The sequence below is a fragment of the Vitis riparia genome, chromosome 15, assembly GCF_004353265.1.
Source record: "Vitis riparia cultivar Riparia Gloire de Montpellier isolate 1030 chromosome 15, EGFV_Vit.rip_1.0, whole genome shotgun sequence".
Classification (NCBI taxonomy): Eukaryota; Viridiplantae; Streptophyta; class Magnoliopsida; order Vitales; family Vitaceae; genus Vitis; species Vitis riparia.
Genome location: NC_048445.1, coordinates 17,722,769 through 17,741,561, shown reverse-complemented (window position 1 = coordinate 17,741,561; position 18,793 = coordinate 17,722,769). Strand labels below are relative to the sequence as shown.

General features: G+C 35.4%; 1 protein-coding gene across 2 annotated transcripts; it reads right to left on the bottom strand.

The window, feature by feature from the left end:
• Positions 1–153: 153 nt before the first annotated feature.
• On the bottom strand, positions 154–13,888 carry LOC117932808 (AUGMIN subunit 7). Of its 2 annotated transcripts, none has more exons than XM_034854140.1 (10): positions 13,854–13,888; positions 11,705–11,876; positions 11,037–11,125; positions 8,898–8,959; positions 8,213–8,304; positions 7,868–7,993; positions 5,813–5,903; positions 2,052–2,159; positions 1,543–1,641; positions 154–683 (listed from the first exon to the last, which is right to left on the bottom strand). In XM_034854140.1, the coding sequence occupies exons 2-10, from the start codon at positions 11,836–11,838 to the stop codon at positions 486–488; spliced, it is 999 nt and encodes a 332-aa protein (XP_034710031.1). In that variant the 5' UTR covers positions 11,839–11,876; positions 13,854–13,888; the 3' UTR covers positions 154–485. The 2 variants fall into 2 exon arrangements, with proteins under 2 accessions (XP_034710031.1, XP_034710034.1); XM_034854143.1 differs by lacking the exon at positions 13,854–13,888 and adding an exon at positions 12,975–13,322 and having other exon boundaries at positions 11,705–11,873.
• Positions 13,889–18,793: the final 4,905 nt, after the last annotated feature.

Here is an 18,793-nt window from a genome sequence, read left to right as displayed (position 1 = left end):
ACCTTGGGTTGATCTGGCATCAATATTTAGGAATGGTTGTTTTCAAGAATAAAATTATTTAGGAACTCAAATACAATCATTTGCAATATAAAAGATCAAAACTATTTTCCGTATTTTCAATTGTATTTTAGACCACTTCATAACAAAATAATCTAAAAACATATCAACATTTGTTATAAAAACAATCAGAACAAATTTTGACTTGTTAAAAACAATCCAAACTGGATCAAAAAGTATATGATCCATCAGATCATGTTCTCAGATACAATTGAGGGCTGCACGGTCTCATATTTGGACTTCATCTTTGAAGAACACAAGACACAACATTCAATTCAGTCACTGCCAAAGATAGGCAAAAATAAAAGTTACTCTTACAATCAATTCAATCACTGTCCAAGACCAAGTATTGCAACTCTGAATGTCCTAGAGGAAGGGGAAGACTGTCTTGGTAGTTTCCCAACTGTTTTTTGTAACATAAGCTGCCTTCAAATGGTGAACTCCTCACCTTGCTCACGGGCAATAGAAGCTGAAAGAATCCCCAGATCCCGGTTCAAGAATGTTAATGCGGATTCACACTCAGAGATTATTCTCGTGACTGGAGAGGGCTGACCAGCTATGGTTTCAGATGATCCAACAGCCACGGCTGCATGCGAGTCTCGGAGATTCCTCAAGTTCCCTAAGAACTGCCATGGATGCAGAACAACAAGAGGCATTATTACAAAATAATGTCATGTTTTATCCCGTCAAAATTGCAAATTTATTTAACAGTCAAATGACATAAAGGGGTCATAGAATTTGAAATCATCCCAACTTTCAGTTGCCATGCAATTTCTTTATTTTCACAAAATGTGTGCATTTTTCTAAGGTGTTAGCATAGACTGTTCGCACAAAATTTTTATCAGAAAAATGTTCTCATGAAATTTTTTATGTTGAAGACAAAAAACCAAAAAAAGAGAACAGACATTTATTTTGCAGATAGCTAATCATTGCTGGTCTCTACTGGGAAACAAAGTCATCTTTGTTACATTGAGCTTGTTATTGGAGAAGGGCCCTTTTTTCTTCCTAAAACTGTGAAGTTAACTTTCCTCAGTTGCCATGATAAGTTTGCAGGAAGAAGAACGGGACATTTGAGGATATTGAGTTGATGAGCTGGAAACCTAAGAATAGGGTATTGTGTTCTCTTTTTCCTTACACCTCATAATGGCAGGAAAACACAAGTTTTAGGTATTAAAAGATGAAAGAATAAACATAAAGATCAAAATCAAAATGATTTTAGAAGATCTAACTATTTTGTAGTTCAGATGAAGCAGCAGAAGTTGAAGATTAACTAGAAGGTGAAACTTACAAATAAATAACATGATCATGTTTGGAAAAAGCTAGGGACATCTTGATTGTAGAAAGGCACCATATCTACCAATTGTATATAATTATATAAATTGCTATCATTGTTTTAACGGGCCTCCTGAAAGTAACAGAATAATTTGATAGCAAAAAATCACTTTTCAGGTAAGAAATTTGTAGAAGAGTTTAGCTTTGGAATACCTTCAAAAGCATCTTGTATGCCTCCAACAAGCGATTGGCAGCTGGTCCAAACCCATGAAGCTGTGGTACCTCCATCATGTGAGTCCAAGGGCGAATTTCCTACAAAAACCACCAAAAATGCTGTAATTACGAAGACATAAGACTGTTCACAGTAAAGTATCAGGGAAAAGATTATTTGGTGTCAAGATGGATGTGAGCTTGGAGAGGTTAAATCTCAAGACCTTGCAATTCTAGAGCAGCATCAAAGAGTGAAAGCTGCTTAAAGGCAATAACGCCAAGGAATGCAGTATGGTGTTCCACCAAAAAGCTTCCAACTTCATTGAAGTGAAAACATATCATGGATTCTTTGCTAATAAAGTAAAGTATCCATTAATAAGTTGTGTTCAATTTGACTTATCCCAAAAAAAGAAAAGAGAAAAGAGAAAAGATTTGGGTTCAATTTGTATACACAAACGAGTAAGATCAAAGAGTTTCCAAGGAAATCAAAAGAAATAAGAACATGGCACCACCTTGGTATAAATCACATTGAACGATCTTGCAGTTTCTAGAAAAGATTCCAAATGTGCCCGCAACTGGGATTCCACTTCTTCATACTCCTCATCTGGGTTGTATGCATGCTAAAATGCAGAAGCCACAATAATGAATGATATTTAAACAAAAAACGTAAAAACAAGAAAATAAAATTTATGAAAGACGTAATACAGCAGTAAAGGACTATACTGTCATTTGGAATTCTGCATTCACTGGCAAAAATAAATTGGGATTTAGAATCAAGTAGGTCAATTACTTTGAATAAGCCAGGAAGCGTTCAGTAATGGCATAAAATGAAGTGAATATAAAACTAAAGGCATCTTCTGTCATTCTCAAATTACAAAATATTTGGGAATTTTTAAAAATAATTTGGGAATTATTGCAATCATAATAACCTGAAATTTATTGAACTACACAAGATGAAATTGACCTAATATGCAAACTAAAGATGAAATAGTTTAGTCCAATAAAATGGTTTTATGTGTGCATACAAGGATTTTGGAATCTTGTCCAAAAAGATTAAGAATTACTTCCTAAAATGATTGGGGCAAACTGACAATAAAATTCTTGTCAGTCAAGGGGAGCATAAGGACCTCAACCCTTCACAAATCCAAGAATGCCCATGCAATCAACAAGTTGGAGAAGGAAGAAAGCTAGAAACCAAATTTTAGGCAAGGATATATGTTAAACTGTTGAAAAAGAGAAAAATATGAAAAAGAGAGGAAAAGAATGAGGACCATTAATACTGTAGACTCAAATCTTAATAGCTTAAGCTTTTCACAACTAAGTTTGTTGAGTCTATTGGGTTTGAGAAAATTGAAATATGAATCATGTGAAATTGGGAATTATCATAGATCTATTTCCCTTCTCAGGTTAATAAAAAAAGTGTTATTTTTTTTCTTTGGTCCATTCTGATGGCCACTACAAAATACCTGATTGTCAAGGATTTTTAGTATCTTGTGAATCTTTTCAAGGTTACATGGGTTCTTTAATTAAAAGAGATACTAGAAGTACCTCATGTATACCAAACCTCCTACAATGAAATATATATTAAAAAAAAAAAATCTTGTTATCTCTCTTTGCACTCTTCATTCTGGTAAATGCTTTTCAATGTAGTTGTCAATCTCCTTCCAAATTTTGCACTACCCACAGCATTGTTTATCAATCTTCATACTTTTATACACCCTAACAAAATGGAGTCTGCTGAGAGGAATAATTGTTACTTACTGGAAATTGTCCATTCAATTATGTTTCATATGAAGGTTGACACATCTTATTAAGGGAATGTCATTCTTGCTGCTTGTTTCCAAATAAACTGATTACCATCCACAATTTTGAATAACCATACTTCGTTTTATTTCCTATGTTCCCACTGTTTTCAATTCAATCATGAACATTTCATTGTGTTTGCTTTGTCCATAATCCTCATTCACATCAAGAAAAATTCTCTCCTTGTTGAACTTGAATCCATTGTTCTTGGTTATTATGGGACACCAAAAGGTTACAAGTGTTTTGATCTCATAACCCAGAATACTTTGTGAGTGCTGATTTTACTTTCTTTAAAAGCATTGCATATATATTTGATGAGAGTTCTCCAAATTCCTGTCACCATACCTAGCACTTCAGATAATTCACAATCCAACCCCTTGCAAGTTCATTAAAGAAGGAAAGTGTTTGCAAGCAGTGGATCAAGTCAATTTCAACCTCCTACTCAATCATAGTCCCCAGGAGAAAATCATCCCCTAATGCCCTAGTTCCTTTTTTGCTAGGTGATTCTGCCCTTCTAATTGCTATCAAGAACAAATGTAGTTGCACTTAACACCCTATTGCTCAATTTTTATTAGGAGAAGATCCATCTGCTGAAGTAACAAAGGAGTTTTTTTGTTAATTTTTTGAAATTATAAAAATAGGGAAAACCTACTATTCACATGAAATGATGCTCCTGAATCAATAAGCCATAATGAGGAAGAGTTGCTAGCAACAGAAAAGCATATGAGTACCAGTATGAGCTAGTGTTATAAGATTGATTGATGGATCTTTGTTGCAGCCATCAAGTTCAAAACCTACAATTTGATTTTTAGAACCATTATCACCAAGAAGATGCAACCTGATTTGCCAAAGCAATCTGCCAAACTTGTCCCAACACTTGTTGAAGGTATAATTTGTTCTTCACAAGAACACTATCTATCTTCTTCTCTCTCTACCTCTACTTTCCTCCCATGAACCTCTACCATCATCTCTATTGTTAGCATCCCTCTACCACAACTTGCTAAAATCAAGGTTGATGCCTTACTGGCATTACTAAAACCGGACTGGGAAGAAGCCTCATTGATATGTTGCAAACAGAAGTACGCATTACTCAGAGAAGGTAGTTTTTGCAGCTGAATATATTGTTCTTTGCCTCAGCATATCCCAAAGCACACACAAGAAGGAACTTGGCCACTTGGAACCCTCTGTCTCCCTTGTACTTCAAGATCATTAAAAGGTCACTGATAGACATTCCACTCCTACTTCCCTTCAAGCAAATTGCAATACTCAACAAGGGACCAACCGTTTTGGTTGAAGGAAAAGATAATTTCTGCCTGACAATAGGTCTCAGAAATATTTTTTTCCTGTGAGTACCACTCTTTAGCAGCGTTCTAAATCTCCTTCGCAGTATTTAAAAACATAACATTACAACTTACAATTGTCTCCATGCTTCACAACCATGTCATAATCATGCAGTCATCTGGTTATTACTCTTCAAATCCTTTTAATTAATTGGAGGCAGATCTTCAGTCAGATACTTTAATTTTCCCTTTGCTCAAATTAGACTTTCATAGTTTTATCCCAAACAAAATATTTGGGTCATTCAACTAGACAAAGATGATTAAAATTCCCATGTCTTCAGAAGTAATGGCCTTCACTTCACTACTTGTGGCCATAATGAAAGATAAAGAATCGAATCAAAGAAATAAAAATAATGACAGATAAATAGCACATGAAAATTACCCTTTTTTTAAACTGGAATATGGGAAAAAGAGCACTCTTAAGCAGCACACCAGCAAGCTTAGCACCTAGAGATCACACACGTCACAGCCACAGCCACAACACAAGGAACTGACCACAACACAGTCAGCCCTTGATACTGATCCATGGACAAGGAAGATTTTGGGTTTTTAAGGATTGTGGCATCTTTCAAAGATTCAGGGTTGGTGACGACTAGGGTTTGGTTTGTAGAGGTGGCAACTAGGGTTTATGATAAACAGAAACTAGGTTCCAAACCTTGCTATGATACCATGTTGAAAAAGAGAAGAAAAAAACAAATGAAGAAGAAAGGAAAAGATTGAGGGGAAACAAATACGAGGCAACTCACCTATTAGCCTATTATTAGAGACTCTCTCTTTATATATTGATTAAAAAAATGTACAATTACAAAGTTACCTTGTAACTGAGATAACTCAGATACCCCTACTATTACATCGCAATAAAAAGGCATAAGAATTTAAGAATTCAAACAGAGTAACTTAAACAAATGAATTATCCAAAAGAAGCCTCATTGAGGAACACAAAAACTGAGAAATAGCCACTATATTATATGAACATTGTAATATAAAGAGCATCCATGAGAATTACTAACAGGGATATAATTAGGTGAAGCTGATCAAGCTGCAAAATATTTGTATGTAACAGTGAATAATAAGTCCAACAGACAATTGTGAAAGGCAAGTCAACTATGGGCTAAGAAGTCAGAATAAACCTTTGATGCCAAATCATCAACCTTCTGTTGAAGATTTAAGAGTAACTTTGATTGTTCTGAAAGCTTTGTCTCCAGCTCAGAAATATCTGGCCTGCAAATGAACTTTGATTAAAGTAACAGAATGTTACCACATCAGCTACAAAATAAAATAAGAATCTCTTCCGCACATAAGCAAAAAATTACTTCTGTTACAAATGCAACAAACCTAGACCAGATACATAGCTTTCTCACAAACAAAGGAACTGAGCCAGTAATCCCAGAATCAAGTTCAGTTAACAAACCAAGAATGACCGACTAGCTAAATATAAAAATTAAAATAACCGAAGATTATTGTTAAATCTAAAAAAAAAAAATATATGGGACTGAGAGGTGAGGAATAAGGTGCAGTGCCATTCTTCATTATTAGCTCCAGAGCTCCACTTTGCAATAGCACAAGAACATAGAATGGCAGAATGCAGAATTCCAAAAGCAGAACTCATGCTACCCTATTAGGAGTTATACAACATCAAATCATTTGTCATTTTTTAAGAAATCCAAGGATAAAACCATATCATTTATTTGCTCAACAAAATCATTTATCAGTTCCTTTGCTGAAATAGTTGAGACAAGCCACTAGTAGTGGTAAGATACTAGTAGCAGTTGTAGTAGTAAGACACTACTACTATAGGAGAAGCTGCAATGGCAGTATAATAGTAGGAGCTGCAGCAGTAATGGAACAGTAATGGCAGTTGCAGCAAAGTGGCAGTAGCATTGGTTATTTAAGGGAATAAATCACTCAGTAAGATGCATCATCCTAGGCTCTATTAGTTCAACAAAAAGAAATAGAGACTACAAAACAAGGACACTTTTAAAGAGGAGTTGAGTTCATGTCAGAAATTTAGTAACTGATATCATACTCATAAAGGAATAGCCAGAACAACTCAGCTGGTGGAGCAGGCTGAAATCCTAATGCCTCCAGCTCTTTACAAAGATGGGAAAGACTTCTAAATTTTACAGCCAATTGAAATCAAGCATCCTTGAATTAAATAAATTTAGCAAGGAAATAATCTTCTATGCTTTCAATAAAATGGAAAATGCAAGATTTTGCATGCTTATAAAATAGAATTAATAGGAGATGATGTCAAAAAGTTCTAACTAGGCAGAATACCTGATGGCCAGTTCCTATTAAAATTATGTTCCAGCAGCAATCTTTAGGTTATCCAGTGGGGTGGGCTAAATTGATGGTCATCAACAAACAGATGCACAGGTCTTTCTCTGACAAGACTATGCCTGACTAACAATAGGTAAACATCTCATTCTCAGGGACTTGGAGAAAGTAATGCAGCTCTTAGAATATCATGACTTTGTTGGGACTGGATTAAGGAAGAAGAGAAGAATGAAAAAGAAGAATAAGATGTCTCTAGGCCCTCATTCAATATACCCTTCTTATATGCACAATTTTAAAGTGATAAGATAACAACAAACTTCTTTTTTCTATTAGCCTTCATTATTTTGATGTTTATAAGACCATAAAGCTCAACATTCAGATGAATTTCTACAGCTTTGAAGGGCATTCCTCTCAACATCGTCCAACTTGATTAGATTTTGATATGCAGATCAAAAGGGTTAAAATAGCAATGTCGAGACATTTTGATGTCTATTGGATTGTATTCATTATCCTCTGTTTTGATCAAGTTTTGTAATTAAGGAAGGATTTCTCATCCTTCTCTTGTATATTCTTTTTAATGAATATATTTTTATTTCTGGCCAAAAAATAAATAAATATATAAAGCTCAACACTAAGAAGACTCTAGAACCACTTTTTATTCTTAAAATTGCATCTTACTAAATATATTACAAGAATTGAACTTAATCCTAGACTTATTTCTGTCCTGCATAGTTATAGTTTTTGTAGGTTCAAGGCAATAAATTAACTTGCTTCAAGGAAACAGGGAGAAGCTAAATGTTGCAAAGATAACGTGAATCCAGTACTGAAATTGTAGGAGCTTTAATTTCACATTCGTGCATACATTCCAAATCCATGATGGAAATAGAGCAGGAAGGGGGGAAACCTACAAAAGATATTTTGATTGAATCTGCACATCTGCAGGAAACAACTTGCACTCTTCTGAGAAAATTTGAGCTTGTCTCTCAGCAATAGAATCAATTAGTTGTATATCCTTAGCAACCTGCTCATCAACACTGCAGAAAGCAGAACATAAAACCAAATTTCAGATTGAAGGTGATTTTGAAAAACCAGAGAAAAAAGATGGAAAGCAAGTTGCATTTTGAAAGTTTAACAAATTTTGCCCCAAAATAATTTCTTATCAAAAAAAGGATCTCTTGTTCCACAAAAATTAAAGTTTCATTATCAAACATAAACAACTTATCAACCACAACCAAACTCAGAGTCATCTCAACCTCCATTCTGGATTATCAGCATAGATGCTTGCCTCCACAAGATCAACAATAAGACGGAGCATTTCTGTGCGATCTTCATAGGTTCCTCGTCCCTGCAACCAAAGTCATAACACATGATGTCCAATTGAGAGTATGATCAGCATTTCTTTTTACTCCGGATATTATAAAAACATAGTTAAAAAAAATGTCAATGGTGATCAAAGAAGGCATGATTACAAACTAGTCAAGTTCGGTATATGTATGCTGGTTTCACTCATTGAAGAAACTCCTTTACATGAAGCAAGATGCAAAACTGCAACCCAAGGCATTTCATCAAAAGTAATAAATGTTTAGTTTTTGAGTAACAAATCATGAAATCCTAGGGACCACCTAGTTTTTCTCCTCTTGACAATCTTTTCATTCTCTTCTAAACTTCCCATCATTTCTGCACATATCTCACCACCTTTGTTCACAAGACGGCCCTTATCCTAACGGCTTTGAAAGTCATCCTGTATTTTTTATAGGCTTTGAAGGTCAACCTGCATTACAACTGTTTCTATTGTCATTATCATGCCCGTGTAGCCATCATATGTATCTTAGCCGAAAAGAATGTACAGTGGAAACTGTATATTTGATGTTCTCACAGTATGTTGCAACAACCATTAGTTAAGATAATACTGCATATACAAGGAATTGAACAACTCACTTGGATGGCTTCTGTATCTACAGTAGTGGTAATACCCAGAAACTTAGCTATCTCTGCCAGATCTGCAAAACAGCAAGATATTATATGCAATGGTCTGAATTGCATAAAAATGTTCTAGTGAAACATTTGTATAAAAAAGATGAAAGTATCTCCATAAAAATTCTAACAGCCATAAAAATACACTACTAAGATCTAACAATTGCATCTTATGCAATCTTCACAACAAATCTATCTGCCATAAGAATGCATTACACTGATCTAGCATATTTTGATAGACATATACACAATGGCAACAATGGAATGATAAGCTGTTTCTTCTTATATGACCACAGACTCACATCCAGGCATACTTTTTCAAAATTCATGTGCCCAACCATCCAAATGTCTCTATGCATCAGATCCAAATACTTATGTAAAGCATTGGTCAGGATAGACCTACCTTCTGACACAGAATTGTCTGGATTTTGGTCCAAAACATTTATTAGATGTCCAATACCAAGCACAAATATCATATGCCACTTTTTTTTTCTGGACTGAGAAGTGGAATAGAAGCGGAATTTTCTTGAACTGTTTTAGTTTTTATCACATGCCACATTTTGTTTCACATTATAACTGAAATGTATAAATGGTTTCTGAAATGAGGAGGACAACAACCTCTCTTGAAATTGCTTATGAGCCAAAAAAAAAAAAAAAAGAAAAAAAAACATTTGATTCATGATGTAAGATAAAAAATAACGTAATATGCGTAGGGAAAAGAAAACTATACTTCAGCCAGAAAGAGGATTGGCCCCAGTCAGAAATCAAACATCACAACACTTGCAGAGTATGTGTGTTGTAAAAGAACTACTAGTTCAAGTGCAATACTAGAAAAGACATTTCTAAGTTTTGAAGTCCTTATAAAGGTTCAATACTCAACAATTATTTCTACTACAAGTTTGAAAAGAATATAATGGTTTTTCATGTTGTCCCACCTACACCAATCTATGCTCTCAAACATAACAGTACATAAGATGTGCAGGAAATTCATTTTTGGTTAAATCCACTAATTGATCATCACTTTGCTATGCTACCTAGAAAGCTGATTATGTAAGTAAGCCTCCATTGCTATGAAAAATTATAGAGTTTACCCCAAAATTCATTTCATTTTATTAGCCTTGTATATATTGTGGACCCATGTCCTATCAACTTAAACTTATAAGAAATTGGCAGTTTAATGAGGTAGCAGAGCTACATTTAACTAGAGGTCTCAAGTTCAAGTCTTTTCAACATTATGGGCTCATATCCTAGCATTTTAAGCTTTTAGAAAATTTACACATTTCTTTAACCAAACTCTTGAGAGATATTTCTCTTACTCCTTGGATATGTTGGTGTTTCATCATATCCAAGGAGCTAGAGACCAAAATGAACAATGTTTTTTAACATTAGCATGCAGAGTGATGACACCGCTTTCAAGCAAAAATTTAAATAAATAAATAAATGAATAACCACTATTTTCCAAAGTAAATAAAAATATATTAGAAACTTTGAGTTGCTTCCCACAATTTTTGTGCAATACCATTTATTTTGAGAACAAATAAAAATTTATCCACTGATGGTATTTGAATTCAGGGATTTTTCCAGTCAATTTGTTGTAAATATATCTTTCCTTTTCTTATACTAACAGGCATTTTCAACAGAGAAAATGAAATGATGACTTAAAAACTCTTTTAACAGGCCATAAATTTATCTCTTTGAGTAATACACTTCCAGAACATCAAACTAGCTAAACTAACACAGGCAGATTAAAAGGGAAAAGGAAAAAAAAAATAGCCAACCATAAAATGATCTCCCTGAAGTAAGAAACTCAACAAAGGTGTAACAGGTTCTTGGGCTAATTAAAAACAACAATACCATGTACATTTTTGCAAAAGAATAAGACTCAAACCTTTAACACACATTTTAATTGCATTCCAGGATCCTATCAGTGATTCACAACATAGATTTATTAGCAGCTCAAGTTTAAGATTAATATCTAGATGCTTATTAAAGCATCTGAGCAAACCCGAATAAAAATAATGAAATGTATTAGACCCCAGATCAAATTTCATCCCTATTGTAAAAATACATTCAAAGATTAGAATATAATACAAGGGAACCTACATTGGATGCGAGCAGTCTCTTCGTCTCGATCCATGCCATTTTCCCCTTGCAGATTTTGTTGAGAGAAGGGTGATTTATCACCCAAGAGCCTATAGTTAAGAGTTGAAACAAGAGGTAAAAGAGATTCTTATCAATATGCTACTTTAAATTTGTGAATAAAATTAGTAACAGATAAGACATCAAACTGAATGGCCATTAAAAGATTAGCAACAGTTGGGTTTTAAGTCTTAAGTTTTGGAACTGATGTATAAAAGATTCATGAAATGATTAAAAAAAATTCACTAAAAAGGCAAAAAAGCTTTTTTTTTTTTTTTTTTTTTTTTTTTTTCTGTTTATAGAATTGTTAAATGATATTCCAGCAAGAGAACTTCAAGGAAAAGAACTCAACTCTTCATTTTGTTGCCAAGGGTAAGGAGGAAAACAAAAGAAAATTAGGAAACTCATGTTCCTAAAAGAGTGTATTAGTGACATCAGTTGAGAGGAGTTTCAACTTTTCTAGTTGTTCCAAATAATGAAACATATGAGACTCAAAACCATTTTTTTCTTTTTCTTTCCCTGCATTTTGCAGTAACCAATCGGAGCATAGCTGAAGCTGAAAAATGAAGAAATCTAGAACCAAATATAAGAACAAATAGACAAGACATAATTGAGAAAGGGGGGGAAGATACCGGAAAAAGAGCCATTCAAGAAGGGCATAACGCTCCATGCCAGCAAAAAGGAGAGACTGAGCGGGTGCATTGGCTCTAGGGTAGTTTAACATTCCCAGTTTCTTCTGTATCTCTTCCATTTGCTTCGCTGCCATTTTCTTTGATTTTCACTTTCTTCTTCTCTTCTCTTCTGTAGAAATAAGTACTAAAAATCAATAATAGAACCAAGGTCTGAAGAGAGAAGAAAAAGAACTACGTTCCATTCGAACTTCCTGCCCATCTACTTCATATATTCTTTTCCCTTCTCTGAAAGAAAACAAATGGAGGCCACTTTGAAATTTGAGGCCTGTTTGGTAGCAGAAATGGGTCCTGTTTTCTGTTTTCATAAACAAGAAAAATGAACAGTGCACAGAAAACATGTTCAACAACATTTTTTTCAAAAAAATGATTTTGAACACAATTCCTGAAAATGGGTCATTTTTAGAAAATATTAAAAAAAATAAAATTTAATTTTGTTTCTCATGTTTTCAAAAATTCAAGGTCATCAATAGTTCAAAACCATCCAAAACCTCACATGCTCACCTTTTTTATTTTCAAAAGTTAAATATTTCTGAAGAAGTTATTTCATTCCCCATGCCAACAGTTGAAAATGGGGAAATTTACAGTCCACAAGAGGCTGAGGCATACACCCACCACAGTGGTAAGTTTATTCTTTGGCTAGAAAATGATCACTATCAACCTAATCATCTGAGAAGTACAATTAGAATGTGCATCTCATTCCCATTCTAGGTTTTAGGGATTGCATCCATTCGCACTGCAGTTTTGGAGTTGCTAGAGGCACGGAATTAGTATTATTGCAGTTTCTATTCTCTTCTTTTCTTTTCTTTTCCCATATTTTCTCATCAACCAAACAAAGCCTGCTATCAATTTAACAGTAACATTGATAAAACTACATAAATTACACACTCAGTGAACCACGGAACTACAATTCCCTGTTCAAAAAAAAAAACCCAGTCTGAACAAACTTGCCTCTTTTCTCCTTTTTCTTTTCCCGCATAATCTCATCAACCAAACAAGCCCCACCAATAATGCAACTCAAAAACTACCAAAATAAACATAATTTACATATGTCTGAGCCACAAATATCTACTTTATGAGATCACAGAAACCCACAAAACAAATCCTCGTACAATCAAATATATGATCAAAAAATGAAATCACGGCATCACAATTCCCGATTCAAAAACACGTAAACCTAGTTGAAACCCCAATTCAAAACCCCGTTTTTTACCTCAAAAATGAAGCTCTTTTCTTCCTTTTATTCTCCTTCTTATTCCTCTTCTTTCTCAAAGGTTCAATTTGGATCAAACCCGAGGAAAACCCACTAACATTACATCTAAAATGAACTTCTCAAACATGAGAAGAGAGAGAAAACGAGAGAAAAGCAGAGAACACGAAGTCAGAAGAGGGAGAGCGTGGCTCGAGCTGTGCTTCTGTAAGATCCTGTTTCGCCTGGCCCTGAAAAATGCGCTGCTGTTTTTTCTTTTCCGGTTGGTTTCAAATTTTCTCATTTAGGATTGGTCACACCCATATGCAAAGATGAAAGTTTCCATTTTTTCGCCGAAATTTCGCCGAAATTTCGGGTTTCGGTGGCCGGTGATACGAAAGAGGGGGCAAAATGTCGATGGGAGAAATTTCGCCAAATTTCGGTTAAAATAGCCGAAAATTTCGCCGAAAAATGGATGCAGGCGAAAAATCGGCAAAATCTTCCAAAAATCGCCGGATACTACAATTTATCGGCGAATTTTCGGTTTGTATCGCCCGATTTTATTTCCGATTTTTCGGGAAATTTCCCGATATTTCCTACCAGTCCAGCCCGCGCACAGGATACAAAATCTGATCATGATTTGCAGGCAAAGGTTGTGTTTTTTAGCCTGGCTCAAAAATCGTAGATTTAGGGTTCGTGAAATTTAAATCCAATGGCACAAAAGCAAAGCGACCCCTAGAACAGATCCAGAAAACACAGGAAGCAAAAAGGGTTTTGCATGGATTTTCTCGGAAATCAAACGAGGATGAACTTTCCCGGAAAACGAATGGGGGATGGATTTTCTTGGGAATCAAACGGGGTTGCAGAAAAATAAAAATAAATAACAACATTATATTAGTACCTGGAGGATTGAGAGTGGCAGAGGAAAATAGGGCCTTTTTAAGGATTCTCTCGTCTGGAGGGCAACTTCAGAAAAGGGCTTCTGGATGCCCGAGTGAGAGAAGTGGGTGGCCCTTTTTATTTTTAGATTTAGTAGAGATTAAAAAAGAAGAAGGAAACATATCATGAGAACGATTTTCCACTCTCTATATAAATAATTATTAATTATCCATCTTTATTTTGATTAAATCACTATCACGGATTAAAATTTCCATTTTTATCATGATATTTTATGAATTAAAATTAATTTGATAAGATAAATTATTAATAATTTTAATTATTTAAATAAATTAATGTTAATAAAAAAAAGTTATTACCACATATTTTTAATAAAGTTTTAGAAATTAAATCTTAAATAAAATATTTTATTGATATTTCAATTTGAACCCTTGTGCATCTGATGGTTCAAATTGAAGTTGGATGTGATCCAATTGTCAGAATTGAACCTCAAACTATGTAATAATATGTATAAATTATTAATATTTACTAAAATAAGTTTTTCATGAAACTTCATAATGAGTGTATAAGTACAACTGATATAATATAATTATGTATAATATTGCAAATTGTATTATATATATATATATATATATATATATATATCTATATATATCAAATTCTTCACCAAAACAACTTTAAATTATCTATTATACTTTTAATTATATTAATACAAGGTTTTTTTTTACATGTCCATGAGTTATGATCAATTTTTTGCTTACAAATTTTTTTTTTCAAAATATCCATCGATATTTCTCCGATATATCCGTAAAATCAAGTTATCGATATATCCGTGATTACCGATATTTTCATCCTTACCCATATGTACATCTATTTCATATATATATATATATATATATATATATATATATATATATATATATATATATATATATATATATATATAATTTGAAATTTAACGTTTTTTTTTTTTTCTCATTTATACAAAAAAATACCATAATCATTTTCTTATAAAGAAAATTGTTATATTTAAAATCTATACGTAAATACTTGAAATATCTTAAAATAATAAAATATATTTATATAAAAAAAGTTATTTTTTAAATAAAAACAAGAGAAAGTTAGATTCATAAACTTTGGGTCATTTAATCACTTTTAACTAATTAATTAAAAAAATATTTGTAGACCCCGTTTCGGGCTCATTCTTTTGCATCTCTACAGGTTATATTTATTTGCCGAGGGCTCTCAAGGAGCCACATGTCCATTCATGGTTGGCTGGTGAGAATCAAGCTAATGGTTTAGAGGACCAATGAGGATGAGACACTTGTCAAGAGATATTCTGAAAAGCTGCATGGCGCATGGCGTTAGTGAGCTAAGGGTGGTGTTTTTGTTGCTGGTTTGGAGAGATATTTTGGGGGGTGGTCAGAGGTTAACTTGGGGGAGGTAAGATAGAGGTGAGAGGAGGAGCGTATTCGGCATCCACAGAGAAGGAGATATCTTTGAGGGGTTTTTTTTTTTCCTTGGCTTGGAGAGCAAGCTGCCAGGAGAGAGGGGTTTTGGTGAGTGCTTTTACAGAGTTTTTTTTTTAAGGTGTTCTTTGAGCTGAAGAAACTGGGTAACAGAGAGAGTATGGAGAGACGTTTGTGAGAGGAGAAAGTAGCTTGGGAGGCAAGCAAACCGGGGGGGCATTTTTTTTTCTTTTGCTTGAGAGATTACCAGAGAGAGAAGGAGCAAGGGAGTTTTTACAGAGAGGAACAGAGACTGCAGGTTGTTGGAAGCCAAGCAAATTTTTGTTCGAAGGGAGTCGTTTAGGTTTAACTATATCTCACATTTTAGGATCTCCATTTTCGCGGTTACATTATGCTTCTTGTTGGTATTTAGATGCTTGCTTTGACCATCTAACGAGTTAAACCTGATTCTGATTTTTGTTTACTTGGTCCCTGTTTTCCCCTGTATGAGTTTCATGTTGGTTATGCTTTGTGTTTGTGTGTTAAGTTCATTCAGACCCTCCCACCAGTCTCTTTTGAAAGCTCCTTGATCTTCATGAAATGGAGCTTGGATTTAACGACATTATCTTCTCTTCTATATGCTCTGTTTTTTTTCCTTCTTCTTCTTCTTTTTTTCTTCACTTTCCCCTCTATTTCTAGCATCTTTTGGAGAGGGTATCATGTTTGGGCTAGCTGTCGGGATTGTAGTGTTTCTAAAGGAGCTCAGCATCAGAGTTTTGGGAGATGACTGGACAAGGAAAACAGATGAGATTGCTTGGGCAGTTTAAGTTGATGAAGCTGTCGAAGCTACAGGCTCTGCTTTGTGTGTATCAAAGGCATATTTAGTGCCTCTGATGCAATCTGTTCACCAGCTGCTGGTAGCCCTGCCTCTGGTCCATTGTTCATCCTTTGGATAGCTTCAGGAACGTTCGGCATGATATGCCTATTCCTTGTGGCGGGCATAAAGGGGCATTACTGATGGTCTTCAATACACATACCGATGCATGAACTGGGATCTTCTTCAAGAATGATACGGGAGGAGTATTTGCACAATACAAGGTTTGATCTAAGCTTGATAATGATGTTAGAAGTGATGACATTGTGTGTGAGGTCCTATATGGTCTACTTATTAGAGGCAATCAAAAAGAGACGATTTCCATTTTTATTGGAATAATGCCTGCCGACTCTTACTCCGTAGAACCCACAGATAGCAGGTGGCTATTCCATGCCCTTTTTGACGTTGGACTTGTGAGAATAGCAACTAGCGATCGTATGTTTGGTGCTCCGAAGGGAACACCGAATAACGGCTTGGATGTACCTCACAGTGACAAGGGATTTGTTGGACTCTCAAATGATAGCAAACAGCTTGATGCCAAGGTTCACCGAAAGTGTATTTGTGGTGACCGTGACAGCGCATATATGGAGACTTTGATGAATAATGAACCAGGGAAGTACCAACCTCATTTCAAGGAATATATCAAGAAGAGAGTTGAATCAGATGGTCTTCCTTTCACAACTCCATTGGTGAGGGAGTTCGCAAGAGATCCCAATCTCCACCTTGTGCAGTCCCCTGCTCTTACTCCTCCAGCAGTACGCCTTGACTCAATATCCATGCAAACCCTACATGCTTATATATCCTACCCAACATGCATAGCCATCCCGTAATACCCATGTAAATACCCATTTTCCACACCCATATATGTCATCAATTCTTTCTAAACCCATTAAACCCATTAAACCCATTCCATGCTTACCATCTTCTCCACCCTAGTCTCCATCCAACCCATTGCTTCATACCTACTGCACCCTTCGTACCCACTTTTGCCACCTCCCAAGAATCATATTCCTTGTCCAGCATGTCTCTCATGCCCCTCATACTTCTTTCTCTTACTACCCGCAACCCCATTCAACACTTGCAAACCCGTCCCATTTCACCACATCTTTCAACACTCACCAATCCTTTTTTTTTTCTCACTACCTAGTTCACTAAGGATACCCATATCTTTAAAGCCCACCGTACCCATATATTCACACCGTGTACCATACCTGCTTGTTGCTCTACATGCACGTTCATCCTCCTTAATACCCTTCATACCCACTGTCAATTTCCCACTGATTTGTGCTACCCCGTGGCTGTATCCCCATAACGCACCTTTTCATTGATTTCGAAGAGCAAACTCTCATATCTGGTGAGGGTTCAGAAGCTCGTCCTCAACATCTCCGTTGAAGAAAATGGGGATCGTTTCACCAAAGCTGCTAAGGTTGAGGAGACCCAATTGCCGAATCCATGTTCTCTCTACATCGAGGTTTCCACCAAAGCGAACACGCCTTTCTGAAGACTGGTGCTGTGAATGTTGAAATAAGACCAGCTCATGCAGAGTTTTTTTTTTTCATCAGCATCACTACAAAAAAATATATCCCAGCTTTACAAAATGCTGCCAATGAAGCTGATCTGGCACAGTTCACAAAAGCATATCAAACCACTAATGTTCTATTTGGGGTTTTGGAAGCTGTTTATCATACTCAGGCTACTGAAGTTGATCGTGAGATTTTAGAAGCTCAAAATCAGGTTGCGGAGAAGACAGAGATATATGTCCCTTACAATATTCTTCCTCTTGATCCTGATAGTGCAAACCAGGCAATTATGAGATATCCAGATATTCAAGTTGCTGTTTATGCTCCTCGTAACACAAGGGGTCTTCCATGGCCACGGGATTACAAGAAGAAAAACGGTGAAGACATTCTAGACTGGCTACAGGCAATGTTTAGATTTCAGAAGGATAATGTGGTCAGTAAAAGGGAACATTTGATTTTATTACTTGAAAATGTGCAGATACGACAGTTTCCTAAGCCTGATCAACAACCCAAGTTGGATGAACGCGCACTGACAGAAGTGATGGAGAAACTGTTCAAGAATTACAAAAAAATGGTGCAAGTACTTGGATCAGAAAAGCAGTCTTTGGTATGGAGAAACTGTTCAAGAATTACAAAAAAATGGTGCAAGTACTTGGATCAGAAAATCAGTCTTTGGTTACCAACTATACAGCAGGAAATGCAGCATCGCAAACTATTGTACATGGGCTTATATCTTCTCATTTGGGGAGCAGCTACAAACTTAAGATTCATGCCAGAATGCCTGTCATATATTGATCATCATATGGCATTTGAGCTGTATGGTATGCTGGCTGGGAANGAGAGATAAAAGCAATTGGCACAGTTGGCCTTTACTTGGTATTGAAAGGCTTACCTTCTTCTTTGCGCGAAGGTTTGTATATATAGTTCTTTGGAAATTCTCTCTCCTCCATAAATGATGGAAGGCTTTTTGGTTTACCATGATGCCACTAGGTGGTGGCAGGGATATCCTCATCCTACGAACGGCTGTCAGAGATCGTGGGAAGTGACTTGCTGTCACTTCTGTCTTTTCACTCTGCAGTTACTGGGATATGATTTGTGACAGGA

Coding starts and splice junctions, on each gene's coding strand:
- LOC117932808 (XM_034854140.1), bottom strand. CDS start 11,838: ATGGCAGCGAAGCAAATGGAAGAGATACAGAAGAAACTGGGAATGTTA. Junction 8,305..8,897: donor TAGATACAGAAGCCATCCAA/GTGAGTTGTTCA, acceptor CTTTGGTTGCAG/GGACGAGGAACCTATGAAGA. Junction 684..1,542: donor CATACAAGATGCTTTTGAAG/GTATTCCAAAGC, acceptor CATCCATGGCAG/TTCTTAGGGAACTTGAGGAA.